At 46.9% G+C, this 24,324-nt stretch overlaps 1 protein-coding gene and 1 pseudogene across 1 annotated transcript; one reads left to right on the forward strand and one right to left on the reverse strand.

The window, feature by feature from the left end:
* The first annotated feature begins 531 nt into the window (after positions 1–531).
* On the forward strand, positions 532–3,585 carry LOC149367402 (uncharacterized). Its single transcript, XM_089573873.1, has 3 exons — positions 532–824; positions 1,316–2,757; positions 3,539–3,585. The coding sequence occupies exons 1-3, from the start codon at positions 532–534 to the stop codon at positions 3,583–3,585; spliced, it is 1,782 nt and encodes a 593-aa protein (XP_089429999.1).
* Positions 3,586–15,011: 11,426 nt separating this feature from the next.
* LOC149367403 (uncharacterized) lies at positions 15,012–15,752 on the reverse strand (annotated as a pseudogene).
* Between the last annotated feature and the right edge of the window lie 8,572 nt (positions 15,753–24,324).

The following is a 24,324-nucleotide window of genomic DNA, read 5'->3' on the forward strand; positions in this document are numbered from 1 at the left end:
ATGATGAGTTGCAGCTGAAGCTTTGGCATAAGCATGGTTTAGGAGGCTAAAAAACGCAGTAAAAATTCTTATGCAGGTTTACATATAGCAAGTAGCTGTCAAAAATACAGAACTCGATAAAATAATGTTATCTATAAAAAAAGGGTAACAGGCAAGAAATTGTTGCCGCAAATTTTTTGTAGTGTTTTTTGTTCATTCTTCAAAGCTGCCGGCACGCCGCTTCATGGCTTTGTTTGTGATGCAAGACGCGACCAGATTTATCTCGATCGATCGCATCAAGCCGGAGCCGATTCTACGTTCCTCTAGTACGTTGCGGTAATTTGCACGCGTATCTGCAAAGTACGCTATCAGATTTAAATTAAGGGCTGCTGAAAGCAACATGTATTCAGTTCGAACGACAGCCGAGCACGCTTGTTGCAATGCCGCCACCGTGTGATCCAGTCCATTGTTGGCGCAAGTTAACCCAAAAGCCGAGTTTTGTTTAGACGCTATTTTTGCTCTTTCTGCCCTCCGGATTTCAGTCACCCTCACATGGCATCTGGTGAAGGTGCTAGGACGCCGTCCATGTACCGGATACCCCCGACAAGTCGTGACTCCAGCCCTCTGCGCTTTGCTCCGGAGAACGAGCCACCAGTTCAACGAGCCAGGCAGCATCTCCAGGAAGGTCAGCCTCAGTTCGGTACCCTACCGGAGCACACCAGACAGCGAAAAGATGCCGCAAAGTCAACTATGGTCTCATCAAAGACGTCGGCCCCGGTCATCCTGCAGCAGCCGTGGATGCCGCCAACATTCAATGGCTCTCAAGGTGAATGCCCCGAAGAATGGTTGGACCAATTTGAGCGTGTGGCATTATTCAGCAATTGTGATGATGCGGCGAAAATCGGACACATATTATTTTCACTCGAGGGCTCAGCACGTACGTAGTGTGAAAACCACGAGTCGCCCCTATTGATAAGTGGGCTACTATAATCAATAGTTCGACGAAAATACGTCTGGTCAGGCATTGAGTTAAAGGAAAAATAATACGGTCACTGATCAAGTCAATAACTTTTAGACGTTTCGGAACCTCGTACGGGTTCCTTGATCACTGAGCGGGACAAGGCGCACAAATCGTTATGAACCTATCCTCGTATACGCCGACGGAGAAGGAGGCTGAGGTGCATTCCCGCGGTTTGAATTTCAACACGGAAACATCACCGAGGCCAAGCGAGGTGGTGTGCGCGGTCGAAAGAGCGGTAAGTCAACTCCCCTCTGCCGTTCGAGAAGAGGCACGCACCCGTGCTGTTGGAGTGCTCTCCGGTTTGCGGAAACACAGTGCAAGAATGCAGACGTCGGTAGCTGAGAAGCAAGCCATTCGCAGCCTGCGGAGGAACAGTAGCATCGCCATCCTTCCTTCCGACAAAGGAAACGCTACAGTCTTGCTTGACAGGAGCGAGTATAACAACAAGATGTTGGCCCTTCTCGAGGACCATCAGACTTATACTCCTCTAGCCTATGACCCAACCAGCAGACTGCAAACCAAGCTGCAAAAACTGCTCGCCAGACGGTTCAACTTGGTCCCTCCACACCAAAAGAGTCTTTATTACCGGCTGCTCTGCACGAACGGCTCAGCACCTGCAATTTACGGCCTGCCCAAAGTCCACAAGCCTGGTGTACCACTTCGACCTATTGTCGACTTCACCAGGTCGCCGCTCTATCGGCTCGCAGGCTATCTTCACCAGGTGTTGAGTCCTCTATCCGGTAAAACCCCGACGCACGTCGGAAATTCGTCCACGTTTGTTTCCAAGCTGCATGGTATCTGGCTGAGTGAATATGACATCTTGGTTTCCTTCGACGTCACGTCGCTTTTCACTAGCGTACCAGTGGACTTGACAGTAGATACGTGCGAGACATCCCTGCAAGCTGACACTGGTCTCCCTGGCCGCACACCCTTCGACGTCCCCGAACTTTGCGAGCTTCTGAGATTTTGCCTTGGCAACACGTACTTTTCTTACGGCGGCAGCTTCTACCAGCAGACACGGGGAACGGCAATGGGAGCGTCGATATCCGTTACAACGACCAATTTAATAATGGAAGCCTTGGAAGAAAAGGTACTATCCATCTTCAATCCTGCACCGAAAGTCTACTACCGGTACGTGGACGACTGCTTCTGTATTTTGAAGAAGCAAGACGTCTCACGCTTCCTGGACAGCCTAAATGCCCAGAATGCGCATACACAGTTCACCCTGGAACTTGAGAAAGACGGCGCATTACCTTTCTTGGATGTACTGGTCCGCAGGGATGAGGGCGCCCTCACCTTCTCGGTCTATAGGAAGCCTACGCATACAGGTCGCTACCTCAATTTTACGTCTTGTCATCCGGCCGGCCACAAGACGTCAGTGGTATCATCTTTAATAACACGTGCCGTACGCATTTCCTCAGCTGACAACTCATTAAAGAACGAACTGAAGACGGTCCACCGGGAGCTGACTTGCAATGGCTATCATAGTCGCTTTATCTGCAAAATTGAAAAGCGGATATTGAAGCCGGAAACACAGACCGACAAGATGTTCCAGGCGCGTGCAGCCATTCCTTACGTGCGGGGAATCAGCGAGGCACTATCGCGCGTATTTTCAAAATACGACCTGCGCATTGCCCACATCCCGACCAGCAAGCTCCGTAACCAGCTCGTGAACGTGAAAGATAGACTGCTGATTGAAGAGTATCCTGGCGTCATATACCAGATATCATGTGCTGACTGCCCCCAGGTGTACATTGGTGAGACGGGAAAGCTTACGAGACGGCTCAGTGAACACAAACGTTACGTAAGAAATAATAATCACGCGACTAACGCCATTGCACAGCATGTGCAAGAACATGGTCACGCGATTGACTGGGACCACGCCACTGTCGTCGCGAAGGAAAGGAACGTGTCATCTCGGCGGCTGCTGGAACCGCTAACCATCCAGTCGACACCAGCTACCATGAACCGGATGCAAGGAAATATGCCACCAATCTACGCACGCTCGTTACGTCATGTGTTGCGTATATGAGTAGCGGCGCTTCCTGTCCCGCTCAGTGATCAAGGAACCCGTACGATGTTCCGAAACGTCTAATATTTCTTGACTTGGTCAGTGACCGTATTCTTTTTCCTTTAAGTGGGCTACTCAAGAAAGATTTTTTGGAGGTATTCACCAGTGTCGTGAGGAAAGAACGAGCCGAACAACTACGCAAGTCTTGGATCCAGCTTCTGAACGAGCCCGTTCGCGGTTACGTCGAAGGCAGGACGCGCCACTTTCACCCCGCTGACCCTGAGATGGGCGTCGAAAAGAAAGTTCGGTTTTAATGCGCGACGTAAAAGAACAACTCTTTGCCAGCCACATCCGCCAGCCGCCAAAAATCGTCGATGAATTCATTCAGGCAGCCTGCGTGATCAAGAAGACCCTCGACGTCCGGACTCAGAAGTAAAATCACCCTGCTTATGCCTCTGCATCCGGACACGACAACCACTACTAGATACAACTTGGGGAAAATTTTCCGTGAAATCATTTGCGAGGAGTTGAGGAGCTACGACGACTGCTGCCAACTTCCCCCAGCCTCAAGTAGTGACCCTCATGGACGTGGTGCGAGAAGAAGTGCAACAGGCACTTGGCACCGCGACTGTAACGGCCGCACAGCCCAGGCCAGGAGTTACGCAGCCACAGTGCGCAGCCAGAGGCGTCCTCTCATTCAGCCTCAGGAGACGTACACACCGCACTCGAGAAAGGGAAACAGTAGCACCGAAAAAACACACACACAGCTGAAGAACGACGTAGGAGATAGTTGTGTGTTTTTTCCGCGCTACTCTTTACCTTTCTCGAGCACAATGCACAATCTAGCCCAAATAGAAGTTCTTATAAAGCACACACCGCCACAAAGGTCACAATCGCCCCCCCCCCCCCCCGCCCAACTCAGTTGCAAGCTCACCCAAGAAACGCCGACCTCTGGAGGACCAGCACCCGACCTGACCAGCTGCGCCCGTTCTGCTTCCGTTGCGGCGAACCCGGACACATTCTTCGGCACTGCCTCTACAAAAGAAATGGCTTGCGTGGCTTCTAAATTCATGCCCCACGAACGCGTCCCGGCCATTGGCTGCGGAATATAGACGAGTAGCTGCGCCGAGAAGAGTACGGGTCATCTAGCCATCTCTACCGCTCACCATCCCCGCCAAAGTCACGTTTTGTGTCGCCGGGCCGTAGATACGCAGCGCTGCTTCGCAGAAGGTCCCACAGCCTCCGCAGGGGAAACTAAAAAATAGAAACTTTGTAGGTGAGGTTGCTTACTGGCGAAACTACGAAAATCATCAACCGACCTCACCACATGAAGACGTTGCATCCACTACACCGAAGCCGCACACAAACACGAGCTCGACCACGCAGCGACCTGATTTCAGAAAACGTGAGAGACATGTGGTGAGCGAATCGGAAGGAACGGATCGCTGCTGAAAACGAAGCACCCCTGCCCGAAAATCTGGCTAAAAGTAAACCGCAACTCTTGAAAGATGTATCTGTGGCACATTAACGGAAAAATACTGCTGTATGTCAGCAATTCACATTACCAAATCCCCTGACCTTGATCAGCTCACTTAATGTTACATATACTGACATCGCACGACTTGCGCTGAACCTTAGTTATTTACCCATACGCTCTTCCGGATGAATTTAAAAGCCACATCAACTCAGTGTTTTTCAACAGGCTTAAAATGTCTCTATATTAATGCTAGTCAGTTAGAAACAAGGAATCACAATTACTGCATTATTTAAATGCTGCAGCGTGTCCTTTCATGCCATTATGATCTCGGAAACATGGTGCAGCATTGAAATACACGTTCCCCGCTTCGACAGCTACCAAACACTCTTTTCAAATCGTGTTTCTGGTCGGGGTGGCGGTGTGTGGGCTTTGTTTGAAAAGGCATCCCAGGTGAAAATTTCTAACTAGTTCCAGGCCAACTGATTTCAGGAACACATTTCCAGTTGCACTGGTCCCAGTTACAACTGGACATTTCTTCCTTAAACCTGTTGGACTGGAACCAATAGCGACTGGAACCAGTTGCAATCCCAATGCAGCCGATACCCGCTGCAATCCCAGATGGAGCGGGCACCTGTTTCAAACCCAAATGCAAGGGGGCCCACTGCATCCCAGCCACAAACTTCCCTATGGAGGCGTCGGGACGTCGAAGCACTCTAGCTAGCTCAAATACATTTCAGTAAGCGAGTACATGGCCATCGCGGGAGCCCAAAACACTGCAGACGACTTTTGAGTGCTTCTCTGTTTTATTGCGCTCGGGGCTTCGCGCTTTCACTGAATCTTGAATCTTCTCGTTGAGCATAATCGTCAGGTTTAGAGCTGCGCTAGCAGCAATACTCTTCTGCCGAGCCCAATCAGTCAGGGTTGCTAGAAAACAAAGCATAATTGTTCACGTTTATAGGTGACAAATTACTACTGTTTGCCGGCAGTAGGACCGGAGGTTGGTAAGAGAGAGGATCGCGAGATAAGGGCCCCCGTAATCAGGACCTTCTAAAGGCCGTCATCTGTTGGTGACGTCTGAAGGCCTGAACCCCCCCCCCCCCCCCTGCAGGCAGTGGAGAGTTAGTATTTTAAAGTACGCTTGTGCAAAACCAAGGTCTCTAAGAATTTTTATTGAAGCTGCGGCCCAAACTCCACGGTAGGATATTGTCACCGCGGACAGGATAGGTTTCGAGCTACCTGGTAGTTGCTGAATCAGTTCGGGAATGGCATATTTTACGCCTTGATGTCGTGGGCCTGTGAAAGTGTTACGCCCTTCCCCCCAACCACTTGGGCATCCAGAAGGACCGTCTGACCCTCTCTTTTGAGGATCAGGTCCGGAATTTTCGTGCCCTGTTTGGTCAGGAAGTGGGGCTCCATCTCGACTTCGAAACCGAGCTCGCGTGCCCGCTTTGCGATGTACCGTACAATGGAGTCGTGCCGCGAGGTCCGGGCTTGGTCGGTGCGATGACACATCTGAGTGACGTGGCGGAGTGTTTCCATGGCCGAACATCCAGCTCGGCAAGTTATGGAAACATCCCTGCCCCGTTTGGTGCGGGCAAGCACAGGCATAGCGTTATGCCGGAATTTCAGGGCGTCGATGAAATCGCGGCCGCTGAGAAGGTATGTTCCCTCCCGGATCCAGGTGTTGCAACCTGGGGCATTTCCCGCACCCCGGAGGGATGCACCGTCCGCGCTGGTGTATAGCTGATTCCTCCAAATCTCTTTGACGATCTTCCCAGAAATTAAGGCCTTTCCATTGTAGGTTGCCATCTTTTCTGCTTTGGCAATCTTGTCGGTCAGGTACGTCATCTCTGCCAGCACGGTACAAGATTCGTTTGTTGAGTCTCGCAGTGCCTTCAGTCGTTTGAGCTTTAAACAGGGTACCGTGGCCCGGAACGACAAAATGCCCAGTCCGCCATCGTCAATGGCCGCATGAAAGATAGCCTGCGTTGCGTCATGTGGCAAACGCAACCAGCGTCGCACAGCAGCTCGTGTCGTCTTGTCTAGTTTCGTCAATAACTTTGAGGTGGCCGGACCAAGCACCACACGGTGCATAAGTCGCGGCAAGAGGTAGGACCGGAGCATCACCAGGCGCTGCTGCGGCTTCAGAGGTGCCGCACTAACTCTCTGCAGCCAGAGCTTCAACTCAGCCATGATATCTGATGGTGTCATACCTTGGGGGGAAAAGGTCAGCCGCAGGTAGCGCCACGTTGTTTCTACTGTGGCCTTTGGAATCTCATCAGCGCCGATGGTCAACTGCTGGCTGTCGTCTATCTTGGTAATTTTCTTTTTTGCGTGCGGGAGGTATGCCACCGTCAGACTCTTGGTAGCATTATTGGTAAGTCCTCGTGGTGTGAGGTGGGCATACAGGTCGTCCAGTTGTTCTTGGAGACCTGCCGACGTTGATGCCATGAGAAGGAGGTCGTCGGCGAAGGCCATGGCATTTACTACTAAAGAGCCACTTTTGAATCCTATCTCCGGCGGGCAACCCGCCAACCATTCGTCCAGCACTACGTTAAATAGCATCGGTGAGAGCGGGTCCCCTTGTCGAACTCCCCTTGTAGGCTTGACATATTGCGTTGATCCTCGGAAAGCAAGAGCTGTCTCGGCACCATCGTAGAAGTCTCTGATATACCTCAGAAAAGGCTGGTCCAATGCCTTGCGTAGGAGACCCTCAAGGATGGCTCCTTTAGTAACCCGGTCGAACGCCTTGGCTATATCAAGAGTTGCCATGAACAGCGGATGGTATCGTTGTCTGGCTTCGTGGATGGCACCCGCCAACAGATGTATGTTTTCGGCGCAGCCGTCCACGGGCATAAACGCCCGCTGCTTCATATCTAATGGGACGGCGCACTGTAGTCTGGCTGCGAGAATCTTGTGGAACAGCCTCACCAAAATGGGGGCCACCGTGATTGGTCTAAATTCTCCTGGCTCGCTCGCGTTCTCCTTTTTCGGGATGAAAATGGTGCGAGCTCCATTCAAGCAGACCGGCAGTCGCCCCAAAAGCATGATTAGTGACAAGATAATCTTTAGCACCGAGACAGGCACCCCCCGTAGATCCTTCGCTGTCAAGCCGCCAGGTTCTGGTGCCGAATTCAACCTCGGCATTGCTGCCTTTTAGCTCGTTCCTGGAGACAGGCTGGAAGAGGGATACTTCTGTCACATTTCCTGCTTCAGTACCAAGAGGTAGAGACGGTGGCTCCATTTCCATTATCTCTTTCCACGTGTGTAGAAAGGCCGAAGTGTCCTGCACGTTTGCCTGTTTGGATCCATCTAGTACCTCTCGCGCGCACCGCCCTTGGCACTTCTTGAACTCTTCTTGGAATCGGGCGTACTCCATGCTCTGTTTCTTTCGTTTGCTCGGCGTCTTTTTCTTTCGTTGTGTCTGTCGTTGCACACGCCGGGGCGGTTGGTCGCGGAAGTATTGTCTTAAATAGTTGTTGAATGCAGGAAGAACATCCTGTCCATCCAGGTACAGCTTTGCGATCGCCCGTAGGTCGTCAGCCCCGAAAAGTCGGGGACATGGTCTGCTTAACAAATATCTTAGTTCATCACGATTAAGGTCGTGATCTGTTTGGGTAGTGGTAGCGCTCTGAGGTATACTGGCCGCAGCTTCATTGTCACAACTGACACTAGCTAACTCGGTTAGTGGCTCCGATGGTTTGGCAAGGAGATCTTTCACTAACGCCTTGTACGCAGCCTTGCGCCGGTGCGACTTCAGACTATCGAATGTACGATGTCTAAAAAGCGCCTGCAAGCTCTCGTTCATGTTGTAGACATGGACCCTATCATCCCTTGCCTTCTTCAGGATCTGTGCTTCTCGAGAAGCCAGCCTGAAGTTCTCCTCCGGAAGCCATCGCGGTTTCGTCTTGCTGACCACTATGTCAGCATTGTACGCGTGTAGGAGGGCCCGTTTACGATGAAGACTGAGGCCTACCCTTGTTGTAAAAGTTCTGCCGCAGTCTATACACGTGTTGTGGCTGAGCTCTGGTGATTCGTCAGAATCGGAACTCAACACCGCGCTCTGCAGCCTAGCAAGTTGGTCCTGCCTAGCAGTAGATGGACCCGCGACAGACATCACACCATCGGCAGTGCATTTCAGAATTCTTCCATTCTGAAGCTTCCTTCAAGTCACACCAGACACGCTGACAACAATAACCTCAATTTACCCACAACACACAATGTATACGGATGTAGAAGCATAGCATTTGTCAGCGCCAAAGTTTGGAATATCATCCCATTCAGCATTAAGTCCATCTCGAACATTGCACCTGCTCTAAAAAAGTACATGCTGTCAGAACAATACACCTCCCCTTACTGTTGAATTGATTATTTTTATTCCATTATATTAGTTATAAGTTTTGTATGTTCAGCCTTGTTCAACTGCCTAGATATGTAACATGTTTGTAATGGATCCGAAACTAGCCACTGGCTAAGGATGCAGATGCCTCATTCACCGTGAACTTTGTATATTTTTTCTGTGCAATAAACTTGAAAACTTAAACATCATCCCCTTCGCACCCGGAACTACTAACACTACTTGAACTAATTACCATGCGCCTAGCGCCAGGATGCTTTCGCACAACTACATCACTATCGGAAGATGGAGCATCCGACCCGGATCCGGACGCCGCCGGAGACGACCAACGACGAGAGACCGAAGATTCGACAGCAGAGGAAATGGACGAAGGGGCGAAATGGACTTCGCCCCCCCCCCCACCCCACGGAGCTCCGTTTTCGAACCGCAACATGACCAGAACGCTGGGAAGCATGGATTGTCCCTCGAAGAGTCGAGGTGAATGACACCTCTCCATCGATGCCCGCTGGATCCACAGAAACCGCGTCTACCGGGGCGGGGTCCCGCGAAAGTCACGAAACTGTGTCTACCAGTGCAGGAGCAACCAAAACCGCGTCTGCCGGGGCAGCAGCCGCGAAAACCGCGTATACCGGGGCGTTAGCCCGGCAAAACACAAAAGCAGCACCCTGCTGAGCGTTTTCCAAAACCTGCCGAGCGTTGCTCGACAGGTCACTAGATAAACTCGTTGGAAGACGAGCAAACGTCCCACTCGGGGGGAGAGGGGGGGGGGAACACGCCGTCGCACCGCGGGTCCAGGATCATTTCTGTTCGCGCCATCCTGGACCGCAGTTCGTGCACCCACACCCAAGTGGTGTGTGTTGGAGTACTCAGAGGGCGTCCCTCGCTGGCTACTCGCACGCCGAACCACCGTGGAACCCGGACTATTTAGTTTGGCGCGGTCCGGGCACACAGTTCGTGCTTTCACCAGGAGTTCTGCCCCCATTTCCTTCCTAGCCTCTGACACCTCTGTCCCGCTGTGACTGGGAACATCCCGCGGGATTGCATCGAGGTCACTACCCTCGATCGACGAACACAGCAAGTCGTGCTCGCTGTGTGACAACGACCCTTTTCCCCTTTCTGCGTTGACCTGGTCTGCGTCTGTTCCAGGTTGGATTAGGACCTCTGGGGTCCCTGAACTGGCAACATTTCGATCTGTATGAGTCTCCTGTCTCATCCGGGCCTTGGCCCTAGTCGTCATTGGTTTGTCCTTTCACTGCGTCCTGCAAGCAGTCACAACTCGTGCGCTAGGACCCGCACCGAGTTGTTGGTCATTGAACTCTCTCCCGCAGGAACCTCTGTCCTCTTTTCCAGAGGCTCCTGTAACATCATGGTGGTGCCCCGAACCACCAACTGCACTCAGTTTCACGTCTTTGTGCATCTTCCGAATGTGAATTCTCAACCCTTTTTGTGTACGAAAGGTCTTGCCACAAAGGCTGCACAAAGCAGGGGGAGCCCCAGAACTCCCCTCTGCACCAGAGGACCCTTCCCTCAGATCGCACTCTCTCAATCTCGGAGCGCCCGCCGCTCGACGGCCGCTTAGGTTTATATTTGTATTTTTGTCCATAGCGCCAAGAATTAATGACAAAGGCCTTGCTGGGCCCAGTGCCGCTTTTGCCCTCTCAGATAGGAGTCCTGGGCCAGAGTAGGGACTTACCACCCAGTTACCCCGTTCCTTTCCTTTGGCCCTGGATACCTTTAGGTACCCAGGTTACCGTGGCGGACGCGTGCCGAAGCACGGACGCGGAAAGGCCAACCGGGCTTATGCAATACACCCAGGAGCAGAGTTGTGATCTGCCACCGCCACAAAGTAGAGCGGAGTAGAGCGACTGCTCCGGTGAAGCGGTGGTCCTGGGTTCGAACCCCGGACCAGGACGAATTTTTCCTTTACTACGAAGTTTCTGAGAAAGCTGTATAGCTTTCCTTTGTAGCCGTATGGCTGCGCTCGGGTGGATGCCAATGAGTAATTACTCCTTTATTACAAGAGAATAGCACAGCAACCTCTACAAACAAGCCCAGTAATGTACGCCATAAGTACCGACGCAAGTCTATGAAACGTCAAATGTGCCCTTGCGGCACTAAAAGGCAGTCGTGCTCAGCGGAGTGTGCTTCCACATGCACTTCGGCACACCATCCAAACGCATGCCCACATTTCGGTAGTAGAGGCCAGTTGCATACATCATCAGCCTTTGTTTCAATGCACAGCGAGTTTGGCAAAACAGCCAAACGAGTGAGCGTAACTGTTGCGCTGGAACTGTTTCATTACGGACGCAAAAACAGCATAAAATGCACTTCAATGTGAGAACTGAGTACGCACCTGGAAAGGTAACGATTCCAGCCGGTGAAAACGACTTGTGGTCCTAATTAATAGTGACGGGTCCACTTCGCCGAGTAGTAAAATCCATCAAACTGTCGTCCTTCAGCTACATCAAGGAAAGAACTGTTGAACAATCTGGCCAGCAATAATAACCGAATAATTAGTTCTATGTCGAGGTTCTTTAAACACCATGTTCCCGCGGAACACGATGAGAAATCGCACACCTCAAGCGCTCAACCGTTGCTGCCATGGCTGCCCTAACTAATGAGGAGTGTGCGAAACTGACGCTTGTTTTGTATTGTCACGTTTCTATACTTAGTAGTCTGCTTGCTGTCGCACAAAGTATAAGTTAGAATTTTTTAATTTTAACATATTACTTCTTTCACAGCTGATATCGCCATGCGCAGTTCGCACTATTATTGATAAAATACGATACGAACTTCAATGCGTTGGTAGCCAAGACAATTTCGCCGCGCTTTCCGCCCCGCCGTTGGTCCGCGGCAGTCACGGCATGTCATGGTCTCGAAAATAGATGATGGTTGGGCAGATATAAATAAATAATTGTAATGTTACCCTGCCCGAAACACCTATGTCACAACGAGCAGGAGATAGAAAGAGAGCGGGCTTAAAAAGAGAAAAAAATATGAGTTGAGTTTATATGAGTTTCTTTATTTCTACCACAGCCAAAAAGTTACATCACAAAAACATACGAGAAGAAAACGCTGTACAGCAAACTGTGATAAGGAGCGCGAGGTGTAAGCCACGGTTTTGTGGCTTGACAGGCCTCACCTTCCATAGAAGCAAAACATCTACGTCGACAGCGGCAGCAGGGAAAAGAGTATCATCAACAGCAAAACATCACCAAGCAGAAAACACCAAAAGAACATTATGTAGTGCCAGAAAAGAAATGGAAAAGAAATAAACAGAACACATGATTACAAAATGATACATTCAAAGAATCAAGAATCAAGAAGTCTTTATTGAGTAACACAAACAAAATGTATACACAGATATTTGGACCGATAGCCAATGAGGCTAGTAAGCAGTCCAATACAAAATAACATATAGGACAGCAATCACAAACACATTGAAGAAAAACTAACTTTATAGCCTTGCTTCCATTCCCAAAAAATGTTTCTTGCATGTCAGTTTGAAATTCCTAGCTTGCTTTATTTCAATTGGCAACGAGTTCCAAATTTTCGCTCCTGTAAATTCTATTCGTCTTTCTCCGTACGCATTATGGCAAATAGGAAGGTTAAAATTGCCATTGCTGGCTTGTCTAGTGTTGCGGACGGGAATACTGAATGCACCAAGAGGTAAGGGGTAGTTGGTATTTATAATATTATTAACCATAAGAGCTATTTTGTAATCGCGTAAGTTTGTGAATGACATGATTTGCATTGCGTCAAAAATGTTATTTTTAGAACTATTCGAAGAAGCTAATTCCATGGTTTTCAAGGCACGTTTTTGTAGTCTTAGCAATGGTGATAAATACGTTTTGTATGTGATTCCCCATGATTCACTGCAATAACTGAGATGACTATGACATAATGAAATACAGTGATCTAAGAATAGCAGGTGGAAAGTGCCGCCGTGCGTTAGCGAAGGTAAAACAACCGTACGCAACCTTTTTACACACACTGTGCACCTGTTCCTTCCAAGACAAGTGGCAGTCAAACATGACCCCTAAATATTTAAAAGAAGACACACTATCAATAACATTGTTGTCAACACATATAGAAAAATCACTTGATTCAATACACTTTTGTTTTGAACGAAAAATAACATATTTAGTTTTTTCAGTGCTTAAAGTTAGATTATTAGTACGAAACCAGGTCGAGATACGTTGGAGTTCATTGTTAATAGGATTTTCTATTGACTCAAGTGTGTTGCCAGTAAAGATAAGTGCAGTGTCATCCGCATATATCAAAATTTGAGAACACTGTATTGCATTGGGGAGGTCATTAATAAAGAGTGAAAATAAAAGCGGTCCCAGAACTGACCCCTGGGGTACACCACACGAAACAGTTTGGTATGCAGACTTGAACTGTTTGAGGACAACTTGCTGCTGTCGTGAAGAAAGATAAATTTTAAAGAATTCAAGTGCCCCGCTACGCACGCCATATGCTTCCAGTTTCATTAAAAGAATGGAGTGTGAGACTGTGTCGAAAGCTTTTTTGGTGTCTATAAATACGCTTACAGCAACATTATGGTTATGAAGAGCAGATAGGATAAGCTGTGATAGAGTAACTACAGCCGTGGACGTGGACCTGCTAGAAACAAATCCGTGTTGCTGAGGACAAATAATATGATTAGCATAAAGAAAGGTTTTCAGTTGGAAAGCAATTAATTTTAAAATGGTATTGACGACACTCAGTACAGATATTGGCCTGTAACTAGACGGGTTGTTAGGGTCACCAGTTTTAAATGTCGGGACAACTTTTGCAACTTTTAAAGTATCGGGGTATAAGCTAGAGTGTATCGCGTGATTGAATATTCTGCACAAAGGAACACAAAACAAATCAATGTTGTCCTTGATTACCTTAGCCATTATGCCGTCTGGCCCGGCCGCTTTATTCGTGGGCATGTTCGCCACAACACTTGCAACTTCATCGCTAGTAATGTTCGAGAAACTGAATTCATTATTGATACATCGAGGTATGCTGGATGTCACTGAAGCTAAGGAAGTAGGTTGCGCACTGTTCTGACTGTAGGTTGAGAAGAACTGATTAAACTGGTCTGCAGTATCTATTGACAAGTTGTCAGGAACGATCTGTTTTCTTTTAACTGTTCCCGTAACTTCTCCTACAATCTTCCATATTTGCTTAGTGTCATTTCCTTGACGATTAACCAAATTAGTATAATACAATTTCTTTGATTTTCTCATCAGCGCCACGGATTTGGTTCTGTAATACTTAAACTGTTTCAAGTAATAAGCATTTGTTCTGTTGTTTTTGAGCTTATTGTAGTATGAATCCTTTTTTTCAATACTGTGAGTATTTCCTCAGTAATCCAAGGATATATGGCATGTTTATAGTTGCGCCGAGAAAACTTCAGCGTTGACTTAGTAATTGCATCGGTAACAGCAGATACGAAGTTAGCAAATTCTGTGTGAACGTCACTGTGACACAGATTTTCGAAATGAATAGATTCGAGCAAACGCCTGACATGCGCGTAGTCCACCCGTGAAAATACATTGGTATGGGTAGGGCAAGTACAATCGATACCCGACCGTGGCAGGAACAGAAAAGTTGAACAGTGATCAGCAATGTTTTGATTACAAACACCAGCACAGGCATCCATATCACGGTTACATAAGATGTGATCAATAATTGTTGCAGACTGATGTGTAATTCTAATGGGCACATTGATAACGTTCTTGAGGTTGGACGATTCCAGTAAGAAAATATAATCTGGACAGTCATTCTTTGATAAGTCAATATTGAAATCACCAACTATTGCTAACTGATTATTAAAAGACATCAGAGGAACCAGAATGGACACCATATCAGATATGAACTGACTTTTGCACGTGTTTGGCGGACGATATACCACGCCTATTACGACGTCTGTCTTAAGGCGACTAAAAAGTGCTTCCGTGGTTTTAGAGCTCGGAGAGGAATCCGAGAGCTGCTGATAATCTATGCCGTTTTTTATAAAAAAAGCAACGCCACCCCCTCGTGCGGTGCTATCTCTTGGTAAAGATAGCGTTGTGTAACCCGGTATGTACGGTATTTCTCCTTTCTTAAGCCAGGTTTCAGTTACAGCGATAAGATCTTACTGGAATAAATGTTGCGATAAATGTACAGTGAGTTGGTCTAGATTTTTATTTATGCTGCGGACATTGCAATGAAAAATGGAAAGGTTTTCGCTCTCGTGCCACTTAGCACTGATTTCCTCAACGGAAAAGGCCATGTTTCTAGACTACCTGAGCAAGATCATCGTCACAGGTTATATGTAGAACATGCGAGGTATCTGTCTTGCGCATCAGGATCTTGCCATCTGATACCCATGTGTGTTTCCACTGCTTTTCCTTTTTGGCTTTCCGTGCTTTACCTAGCAAAATTTTGTTTGCCGGGCACAAATGTTCGTTGATGAACACGGGATTCTCGTGATCGTCAAAGCTCAGAAGTGTAGTGCTCAGCCGTTGCTTTTTCGCTGTTTTCAGAATGCCGTCTCTCACTTTCCTGGAAGCAAACTTAACAATGATGTTGGGTTCATCCTTGTTTTTTGAGGGCACACGATGGATAGCTTCAACATCGGATTCATCGAACTTGGTGCTCAAGAGATGACAGATTGATGTCATCACTGAAATCAGATTTTCACTGGGTGCTGGAGGGATGCCTTTGATTTCAAGGTTATTTCTTCTACTGTACTGCTGCAGTTCAGTTAATTCGTGCCTGAGAGTTTTCACTTCCTTTGTGAGTCCGTTGTTTTCTTTTTTCATTTCTGGTTTGCGTTTTTCACGTCAGACAGGGTCTTTTTGAGCTCAGAGATCTCTGTTCTAAATTCTTCGAACTTTTCATTGATAAAGCCCATTGAAGTTTTGACAGATTCCATTTCGGTATCAATCACATGCTTTAAATCTTGCTTTACTTCACTTTGCTTACAGTCAAACTGCGCACTCAAGTCAGTCATAGCCTTTAAAAGTTCTTTTATGGTTGAAGGAGGCTTATCACCCACGCTGGACACAAACACGAACGGAGCAATCCAGTAGCCTAAGATCGATGTTTGTAATCAAAGATACAGGATACACACCTGCAATGAACGAAGAAGGCGGTTAGCCTCTGCCTGGTTGCGAAGGCTGCCTGGATTGCTCCGCGAATGATGTGGGGACCGTCGTGCTGCGGTTATATAGGGGACGCCGTTGATATCGGTCAGTAGTGCGCAGGTGCGGCTTGCCAGTAGAGAACGGAGGGAGGGGGACGATCCGTGGACACGTGTAGGTTCCACCAGCGGTGACGGTAGCAGCTTCGGATTCCGCTCCTCAAACGCGCACTTCTGCAATGAACGAAGAAGGCGGTTAGCCTCTGCCTGGTTGCGAAGGCTGCCTGGATTGCTCCGTGAATCCAGGCACATCATTCGCATCATTCGCAGGAAACATCATTCGCAGTTCCTTGAAGCAATGACCGCGAACAACTCTTTTTTTTTGTAATGTACGTAGTTTTTCAGCAGGGAGGTGCAGTTTATTTAGTGCTTGTGGAAGACTGAAACAAATCATCTGCATGCCGTAATTTATGCGAGGTGTCGGTACGAACCAAATTTCTGGATATCGAGTAGGGCGAGGCGAAGTATTTTCTCTTAATTTTGCTGTTTCATGCAGGGTTTTGCGCCTTTTATGCATCTCTGATTTGAGAGTTACCAGTAGCTTGTACACATAGAGCAAACTAACTTTAATTACCTCATATTTTGCGAAAAGTGAATGAGAGTGGGCATGATTAAGCTGATTTGCAACTGCGCGTAGGGCATTCTTCTGCATAATGACTAGATTTTGAAGAGCTATTTTTGTGCTGTTTCCCCAAACTAAATGGCAGTAACGCAGCTGCGAGTCAAAAAGTGGGTTATATAGTAAGCGCATGAGATGCGGTGGAAGCAAATGTCAACATTTTCTAAGCATACCTAAAACCCGAGAAAGTTTAGTGCGCAGGAAATCAGTATGATGGTCCCACAGCATCAACTCAAGGAAAAAATCCCGTGATTTAAGAGTGGAAGAAAATTCAATTACAGAGTCATTTATAAGCAGGGCAGTGGAGGTATTACATGACGTTGATTTCGCACGGAAAATGACCGCTTTGGTTTTGGCATTATTGATTAGTAATGAATTTTCAAATGACCATAAATATAATTTGCTAAGTGTTTGATTTGCTCCTGTCACAAGGTCGTCTGATACGGTTTCAGCATTATTAATAATGCGGACACACGATATGTTCGCTGCAGCGCGACCCATGCAACACGCAACGCACGGTTTTGGGGAAAGTGACGTTATTCTCCAGGAGAGTGTCTAGGGTATTTTCGCATGCAGTGCACAAAGTGCCATCGGATTGATTTCTTCCCTCTAATTTCGCAGTACATTCATTTCTGCACCTAATGATTGTAAGATGTGCTGAGTCGCAGCAGCATTTATTTCCTTCTCGCTGTCCCTCAAAGAAGCAAAAAAAACTTCCCACTTGGTTTTCCCCACGACAAGTTCGGCCCAGTTGGCCCTGAATTGGGAATTTTTGATTCCCACTTGACCCACAAATAGAACCACTTACTTCCCAATTGGTCCCCAGTTCCTTCCATTTGGCTGTCGACTGGGAAATGATGTTTCCCAGGTGGCGGCAAATTGAAACCATTTGCCTCCCACTTGGCCTGCAAATGATACGCGTTGGCTTTCAACTGCAACCAGTTACTCCCATTTCAAAACTATTTACTCCCAGTTCAATTTCCAGCTGAAGATTTTGACCTGGGTAGGCAGCCTGAGTTACTGCCGATGTCCACTGCATCCACATATGCTTATGAAATTTTTTCTACTCTTGTCGACAATGCCATTTTTGCTGCGTGTTATCATCCCCGAGAGGACTGTCTCACCAATTTTTTCGTTTTCTTTAATCACTATTTTTATATGCAAATGACAGCTGTTTAAAGCTGGTGTTTGGTGGCGACAAGAACATTAATTTGTTAGTTTCTGTAAGATGGTTACTGGGTTGGTTAGAGGTACTGGGCACCGGCGGTCCGTAGACACAGAGGTCGAGAACCGAGAGCACACACACAAAGCGATGGTAATGGCGCTCAATACAACGGTCAGACGTTCATCATCGCCTTCGCCTGAATAGGAACTTCGTCGTTACAACTAGCCCTCCGGGAGGAGAGGAGCCATCCTGGCGACTTACGGCGTAGGTGAGATGGCCGGGTCATAATACGGCTTTAGGCGCTGCACGTGAACAGTCTCGCAGATCAGGAAAGAATTTTTCTATGATAACTCAAGAAGCAGTGCCCTACTCTTTGGAGCTAGGTCAGGGTGCCTTAGAACGCGAGGCTACAAAAAGAAATTTAACAAAGAAGATGACACATGTGCAGTGTGTGGTAGATCTGTAGAAACAATTGAACACCTCATACTCAAATGTGATGGTATTCATTCGGATGTCGATGCAGGCACAGTCACTCTTCCTGAGGCCCTAGGGTTTAAAGATAACCATGAGCATTGGAATAAATCTGCAGTGAAGTTAGCAAAGAGCGATTGGAGGATTGAGGGGTGAAAAGCAGAGATGTGGCATACGTGAAGAAAACCGAAGGTAAAGAAGATGGAGAATTAATGAGAATTAACAACACAGTTGAACAAAAATAAAGAAAGAAAAGCGGAGCATTGTGGCAATTGCCACCACCCCGTTTAAAAGGGGGCGTTCTTGTCCATCCATCCATCCATCCACCCTCGCGTCCTCGCCGGCGAAGATCAGGAGACGGCATCAGTGGTTCCCCACGTAATTAACAGGCGAGTTGCGTTCCACAACTCGGTAGGGTCCTTGAAACTTTGCAAGAAGTTTCGAGAAGAGGCCCGGAGTATTAGATGGAATCTAGAGACACACCAGGCTACCAGAGAAAAAGTGCTGGGACGTGTGATGGCTGTCGTGGCGGGATTTCCGACGGTATTGGACCTCAGTTGTGAGAGAACGGGCAATTTGGCGATACTCTTTTGCCTGTCGTGCAGCTTGCGAAAGAGGAGTACACTCAGATGCGTCAGGTTGGTATGGGAGAACAGTATCAAGTGGAGCTGAAGGATGACGGCCGTAAAGAAGATAGATCGGGGAGAAGCCGGTAGTCGACTGCGTTGCGGTGATGTAGGCGTACGTCACATGGAAGGACGAGATCCCAATTTGAATGGTCTGACGAGACGTATATAGAGAGCATATCGCCGAGGGTACGGTTAAATCGTTCTGTAAGGCCGTTAGTCTGCGGATGAAAGGCGGAGCTTGTTCGGTGAATGATGTTGCACTTGCGGAACAAGGGTTTGACAACTTCCAATAAAAAAACGCGTCCTCTGTCACTCAGCAGTTCGCGAGGTGCGCCTTGGCGAAGAATGAACCGTCGCAAAATGCAGGAGGCTGCGTCAGGCGCTGAGGGGGATGGAAGGGCGACGGTTTCTGCATACCTCGTCAAGTGGTCAACTGCGACGATAGCTCAACGGTTACCGGCTGTAGTGTAGGGAAGAGGTCCATAAAATGAATGCCTACGCGGTCGAAGGGGCGCGGTGGGCAAGGTAGCGGCTGCGACTCGCCTTAAGAACGGTGAGCAGGGGTCTTGCGACGTTGGCAGGGCAGGCATGAGCAGATATACATTCCGCGCCAGTAGTAACGCAGCCGGATCCGATTGTATGTTTTGAAGACTCCTGCGTGTCCGCATTATGGGTCAGCGTGGAAATAATCACAGACTTGCGAGCGGAAGTTCGTCGTTACAGTTTCAAATACTCACGCTAAAAACACAGACCTTCTGCTAAGAGCAAGGGGACTTTCCAAAGTAATTCATTCACCAACACGCATTATCTCTTCCTGCTCGTCCTTACGTGACTTGTTCAAGACAAATTTTGAACCTGACAGTCTTAAAGCCTTCCTCATTCTTTCTGATATTAGTGAGCATTTACTCATATTCATCTGTATTAAACACGCTAAAAATGAGCTCAAACATTTCGAACAGACTTTTAAGGTTATTAAAACTGTAAACCTCGTTAAATTTAGGAACCGTTTATAAAAAGTTGATTGCACTAGTACGCTACACGAAACAAATCCGAACAAAGCGTGCGAGAATTTTCTACACATCGATAAGATTTAAGCACTTAAAAAAGAGCTTCCCCATAACGACAGCGGAGCGCAACCCAGTAAAAAAAATCAATTGATTCCTTAGAAGAACTGCAGATTGGGCTAGTTGGTGTAGATTCATAGTGATGGTTCAACAGCGCAAACACACACAGACCAAGAAGGAGACAAGACACACACAGCGCTGAACTTAAAACTGATTTTTTATTAGGAAAAAGCACGTCGTAATATACACGCACAAAAACAACACACAGGAAAAAACAGCGCACATGCGCAATGTCAACAATCTCATAGTACTAAAAAAGGTAAAAACCGCTTTAAAAGCACGTGTGTATCCACAGAACCGCTATCCACTGTGTAGCATTTTCATTTCCCTAACAGATAATGTTACAGATGGCGCACTCACGCACCCTTTATCTTTCCGGATAATATGAAAGGCTTCAGCAATTTCTCTAGTGCGCTGGTCAGAATGACGAAACAACAGATCAGTGTCACTACATTGCGCATGTGCGCTGTTTTTTCGTGTGTGTTGTTTTCGTGTGTGTATATTATGACATGCTTCTTCCTAATAAAAAATCAGTTGTAAGTTCAGCGCTGTGTGTGTCTTGTCTCCTTCTTGGTCTGTGTGTGTTTGCGCTGTTGAACCATCACTATGAATTGATTCCAATTCGTCCTGTCAATAGCAATGAACTGGAAATAGTTGGAACCAATTGAAAAAGCCTTATTTCCATTCGATTATGATTGAGTCAAGGGTATCGCACATATTGACTAACGAAATTCACACACACAGGACAAGAGAAGGCGACAGGACACACGCTGTCGCCTTCTCTTGTCTTGTGTGTGTGAACTACGCTAGTCAATATGTGTCATACCGACTACCAACTAGCCCAACTTAAAGCTTGAGTGAGGCTGAACCCAACTGAGTCCAATTAGACGCTCCACCTGAAGTGAACTGAAACCAGTTAGGACCAACTGCCTTACTTCCAAGAGCCTTGCTTCCAAGTGGTTACGATCAAGTCACAGTAGAAGACAACTGACTCCAATTAGACTTGCCAATTGGATAGAACAGAAATCTGCTGGAACCAATTGGGGAATCGTACTTCCATTTGGTTTCCACTGATTGTGTGGAAGATTCAGCAGAGTACAACTGTACTTGACAAATAGGAAGGAGTTCAAACAAACTAAGAAAGCCTTACTTGAGGTTGGTTATGATTGGGTTAAAAAGATTTAAAGTCAGCCATATATACCTTTCAGTGGAGTTAGAACCACCTGGCAAAATAAAAATTTCCTTCGCTAGGCTGAACAAGACATTTGAAATTTACGAGCTGTATATAGTAATTTTGAGTCAATTATTTTGCTACATTCTAATAGTTCACAATAAATCGCGAAAAATTTATTTCCAGTTGGTTGAAATAAGCTGAAGACGGTTGCTTGACTCCATGTAGACTTGCAATATTCTCGCTACTTTAAATAGAACCGAACTAGTCTCTGAAATGAATTTTCAACTTCTTGAAAAACATTCAGCCTCAATTATGCACTCTTCATGACCATCATATGTCTGGTGCAACTAGTCAAACTGATGTGCTGCCACAAGAAAACTGATGTACTTGATGAGAAATGTTGTGCTGTTGTGGCTTTTGTTGGAATCAAACGCATCTAACCCGCAAATATGTGCTAACCATTGGACTTGTCACGACAGTGAAGGGATACACTGCGGGGTACCTCGCTCGAGAAAATGAGAAACATACGCTTCGCTACTTTTTCACATTTTTTTAGTCATAGACAGTACTACAGCACAGTAGCAGTGTTTTTTCTCACTGCTGGGACATGTCCTGACTAAGCCGTCACAAAAAGCTCACCACGAATCTAACATTTAGAGTTAATTGAGAATTTATATTTCAAAATGTGACATTCTTGCTCGATTACTCCTTGGAAGAAATTTGCATCAATCTGCATGCAATTCAAAAACAAACCATAAAGTTCCGCCCTGCAATGAAACTTGCCTATATCTTCACCAAGGCATCATGGAGATCTTTTCGGCTTCTAAAAATGTATAAAGTCCGCCGCGGTGGCTCAATGGTTATGGGGCTCGGCTGCTGACTAGAAAGACGCGGTTTCGATCTCGGCCGTGGTGGTCGAATTTCTTTGGAGGCGAAATTTTAGAGGCCCGTGTACTGTGCAATGTCATCATCATCAGCCTGACTACGCCCACTACAGGGAAAAAGCCTCTCCCATGTATTTGCAATTAACCCTGTCCTTTGCGAGTTGCGGCCACTGTAACCCCACAAACTTCTCAACCTCATCCGCCCACCTAACTTTCTGCCGTCCCCTGCTACGTTTGCCTTCTCTTGGAATCGACTCCGTTACCCTTAAGGATAGCGGTTATCTTGCCATTTTGCCTTCGCATTATATGCCCTGCCCAAGCACATTTCTTCCCGTAATGCACTTTTATTGCTGACTTTATGGAGGACTATAGCAGCTCTGCAATCGTTACATATATCTTCAATATTTTTACGTTACAGTCTTCCACACCCTGATTCCGCAATGCCTGCATGGCAGCTGAGGTTTCCACTCAGTCAAATACTTTCTCGTAATCAATGAAGGCTATATATAGGGGTTGGTTATATTCTGCGCATTGCTTTATCACCTGATTGATAGTGTGAATATGATCTATTGTCGAGTATCCTTTACGAAAGCCTGCCTGATCATTTCGTTGATTGAAGTCTAACGTTGTCCTGACCCTGTTAGTGATTACCTTAGGAAATTCTTTGTAGGCAACGGACAGTCAGCTGATCGGTCTGTAATTCTTCAAGTCATTGACTTGTCCTTTCTTAAGAATTAAGATAATGTTAGCGTTCTCCAAGCGTCTGGCACTCTCGAGGTCACAAGGCATTGTGTATACAGGGCGGCTAGTTTTTCTAGCACCATCTCTCCTCCGTCCTTCAACAAATCTGCTGTTACCTGATCCTCACCAGCTGCTTTCCCCCTTTGCATTGCTCCTAAGGCTTTCTTTACTTCCTCCCTCGTTACTGGCAGGATGTCCCATTGCTGTGCTCGACTGCCTCCCTCAGTAACTTGATGATTACATTCGCTACTGTATAGATTTTTGTAGAACTCTCCGGCTACTTGAACTATTTTATCCATACTGCTAATGACATTGCCCTATTTGTCTCTTAGCGCATACATCTGATTTTTACCTATGAACAGTTTTCTGATCACTGCTTTTAGGCTACGTCTGTTCTTTAGAGCATGCTCGATTTTCTCCATGTTAAACTTCCCTATGTCGGCTACCTTTCGCTTATTTATTAACTTCGATAGCTCTGCTAGTTCTCTTCTGCCTGTGGAGTTAGATGTCTTCATTCTTTGGCGCTTCCTGAGAGATCTTTGGTCTCCTGACATAGCTTGCCGGTATCCTGTTGAACCATCCTGCCACCTACATCTGTTCCGCACTCTGTATCGGTAGCTGTGAGATTATCATTCATTGTTTCAACACTACGGTCGTCTTCTTCAGTTAAACCGGATAATCTGTTCTGCAGCGACTTCCGGACTTCCTCTACCTTCCCTCTTAACGCTAACTCACTAATTGCCTTCCGCTTCACTGGTTTCCTCCGTTCTCTTCAAATCTAAGCTAACACGAGACCTTGCTATTCTGCGGTTGCTACAACGGACCTTTCCGAGGACATCCACATTCTCTACGATGCCAGGGTGTACACACAGTATGAAGTCTATTTCATTTTTAGTCTCATCATTGGGGCTCTTCCACGTCCACTTCCTGTTTGCTCGTTTGCGGAAGAAGGTATTCATAATCCGTAAATAATTTCTGTCTGCGAACTCTACTAATAACTCTCCACTACTGTTCCTAGAACCCATGCCATAGTCACCTACCGCCTGGTCAGCAGCCTGCATTTTACCTACCTCGCATTAAAGGCGGCCGTTAGTACAGTGTACTTTGATTTTACTTTGGTAATTGCCGATTCCACATCCTTATAGAAGCTTTCAACTATTTGGTCATCGTGGCCTGATGTAGGCGTGTAGGCCTGCACCACCTTCAGCTTGTACACCTTATTAAGCCTAAATACGATAGCTGCGACACTGTCGTTAATACTGTGAAAGTCCGCTATGTTGCCAGCTATATTCTGATTTATGAGGAATCCCATACCGATTTCTCGTCTATCTGCTAATGCACGATAGCACAGTACGTGCCCGTCCTTATAGTACTGTATACGCATCATCTACTATTACGCATCTACTACTATACGCATCATTTACTATTTATTTATTTATTTATTTATTTTTTATACCCTCAGGGTACAAATGTACATTATAGAGGGGAGGGG

This window comes from Amblyomma mixtum, chromosome 1, assembly GCF_055824585.1.
Source record: "Amblyomma mixtum isolate Tamu chromosome 1, ASM5582458v1, whole genome shotgun sequence".
Classification (NCBI taxonomy): domain Eukaryota; kingdom Metazoa; phylum Arthropoda; class Arachnida; order Ixodida; family Ixodidae; genus Amblyomma; species Amblyomma mixtum.

Bases quoted from the DNA above. Each gene is read 5' to 3' on its own strand.
- LOC149367402 (XM_089573873.1), top strand. From the start codon at position 532: ATGGCATCTGGTGAAGGTGCTAGGACGCCGTCCATGTACCGGATACCC. The intron at 825-1,315 runs GTTGGACCAATT...GCGGAAACACAG, and splicing joins GGTGAATGCCCCGAAGAATG to TGCAAGAATGCAGACGTCGG. The intron at 2,758-3,538 runs GTGAGACGGGAA...ATTTGCGAGGAG, and splicing joins CTGCCCCCAGGTGTACATTG to TTGAGGAGCTACGACGACTG.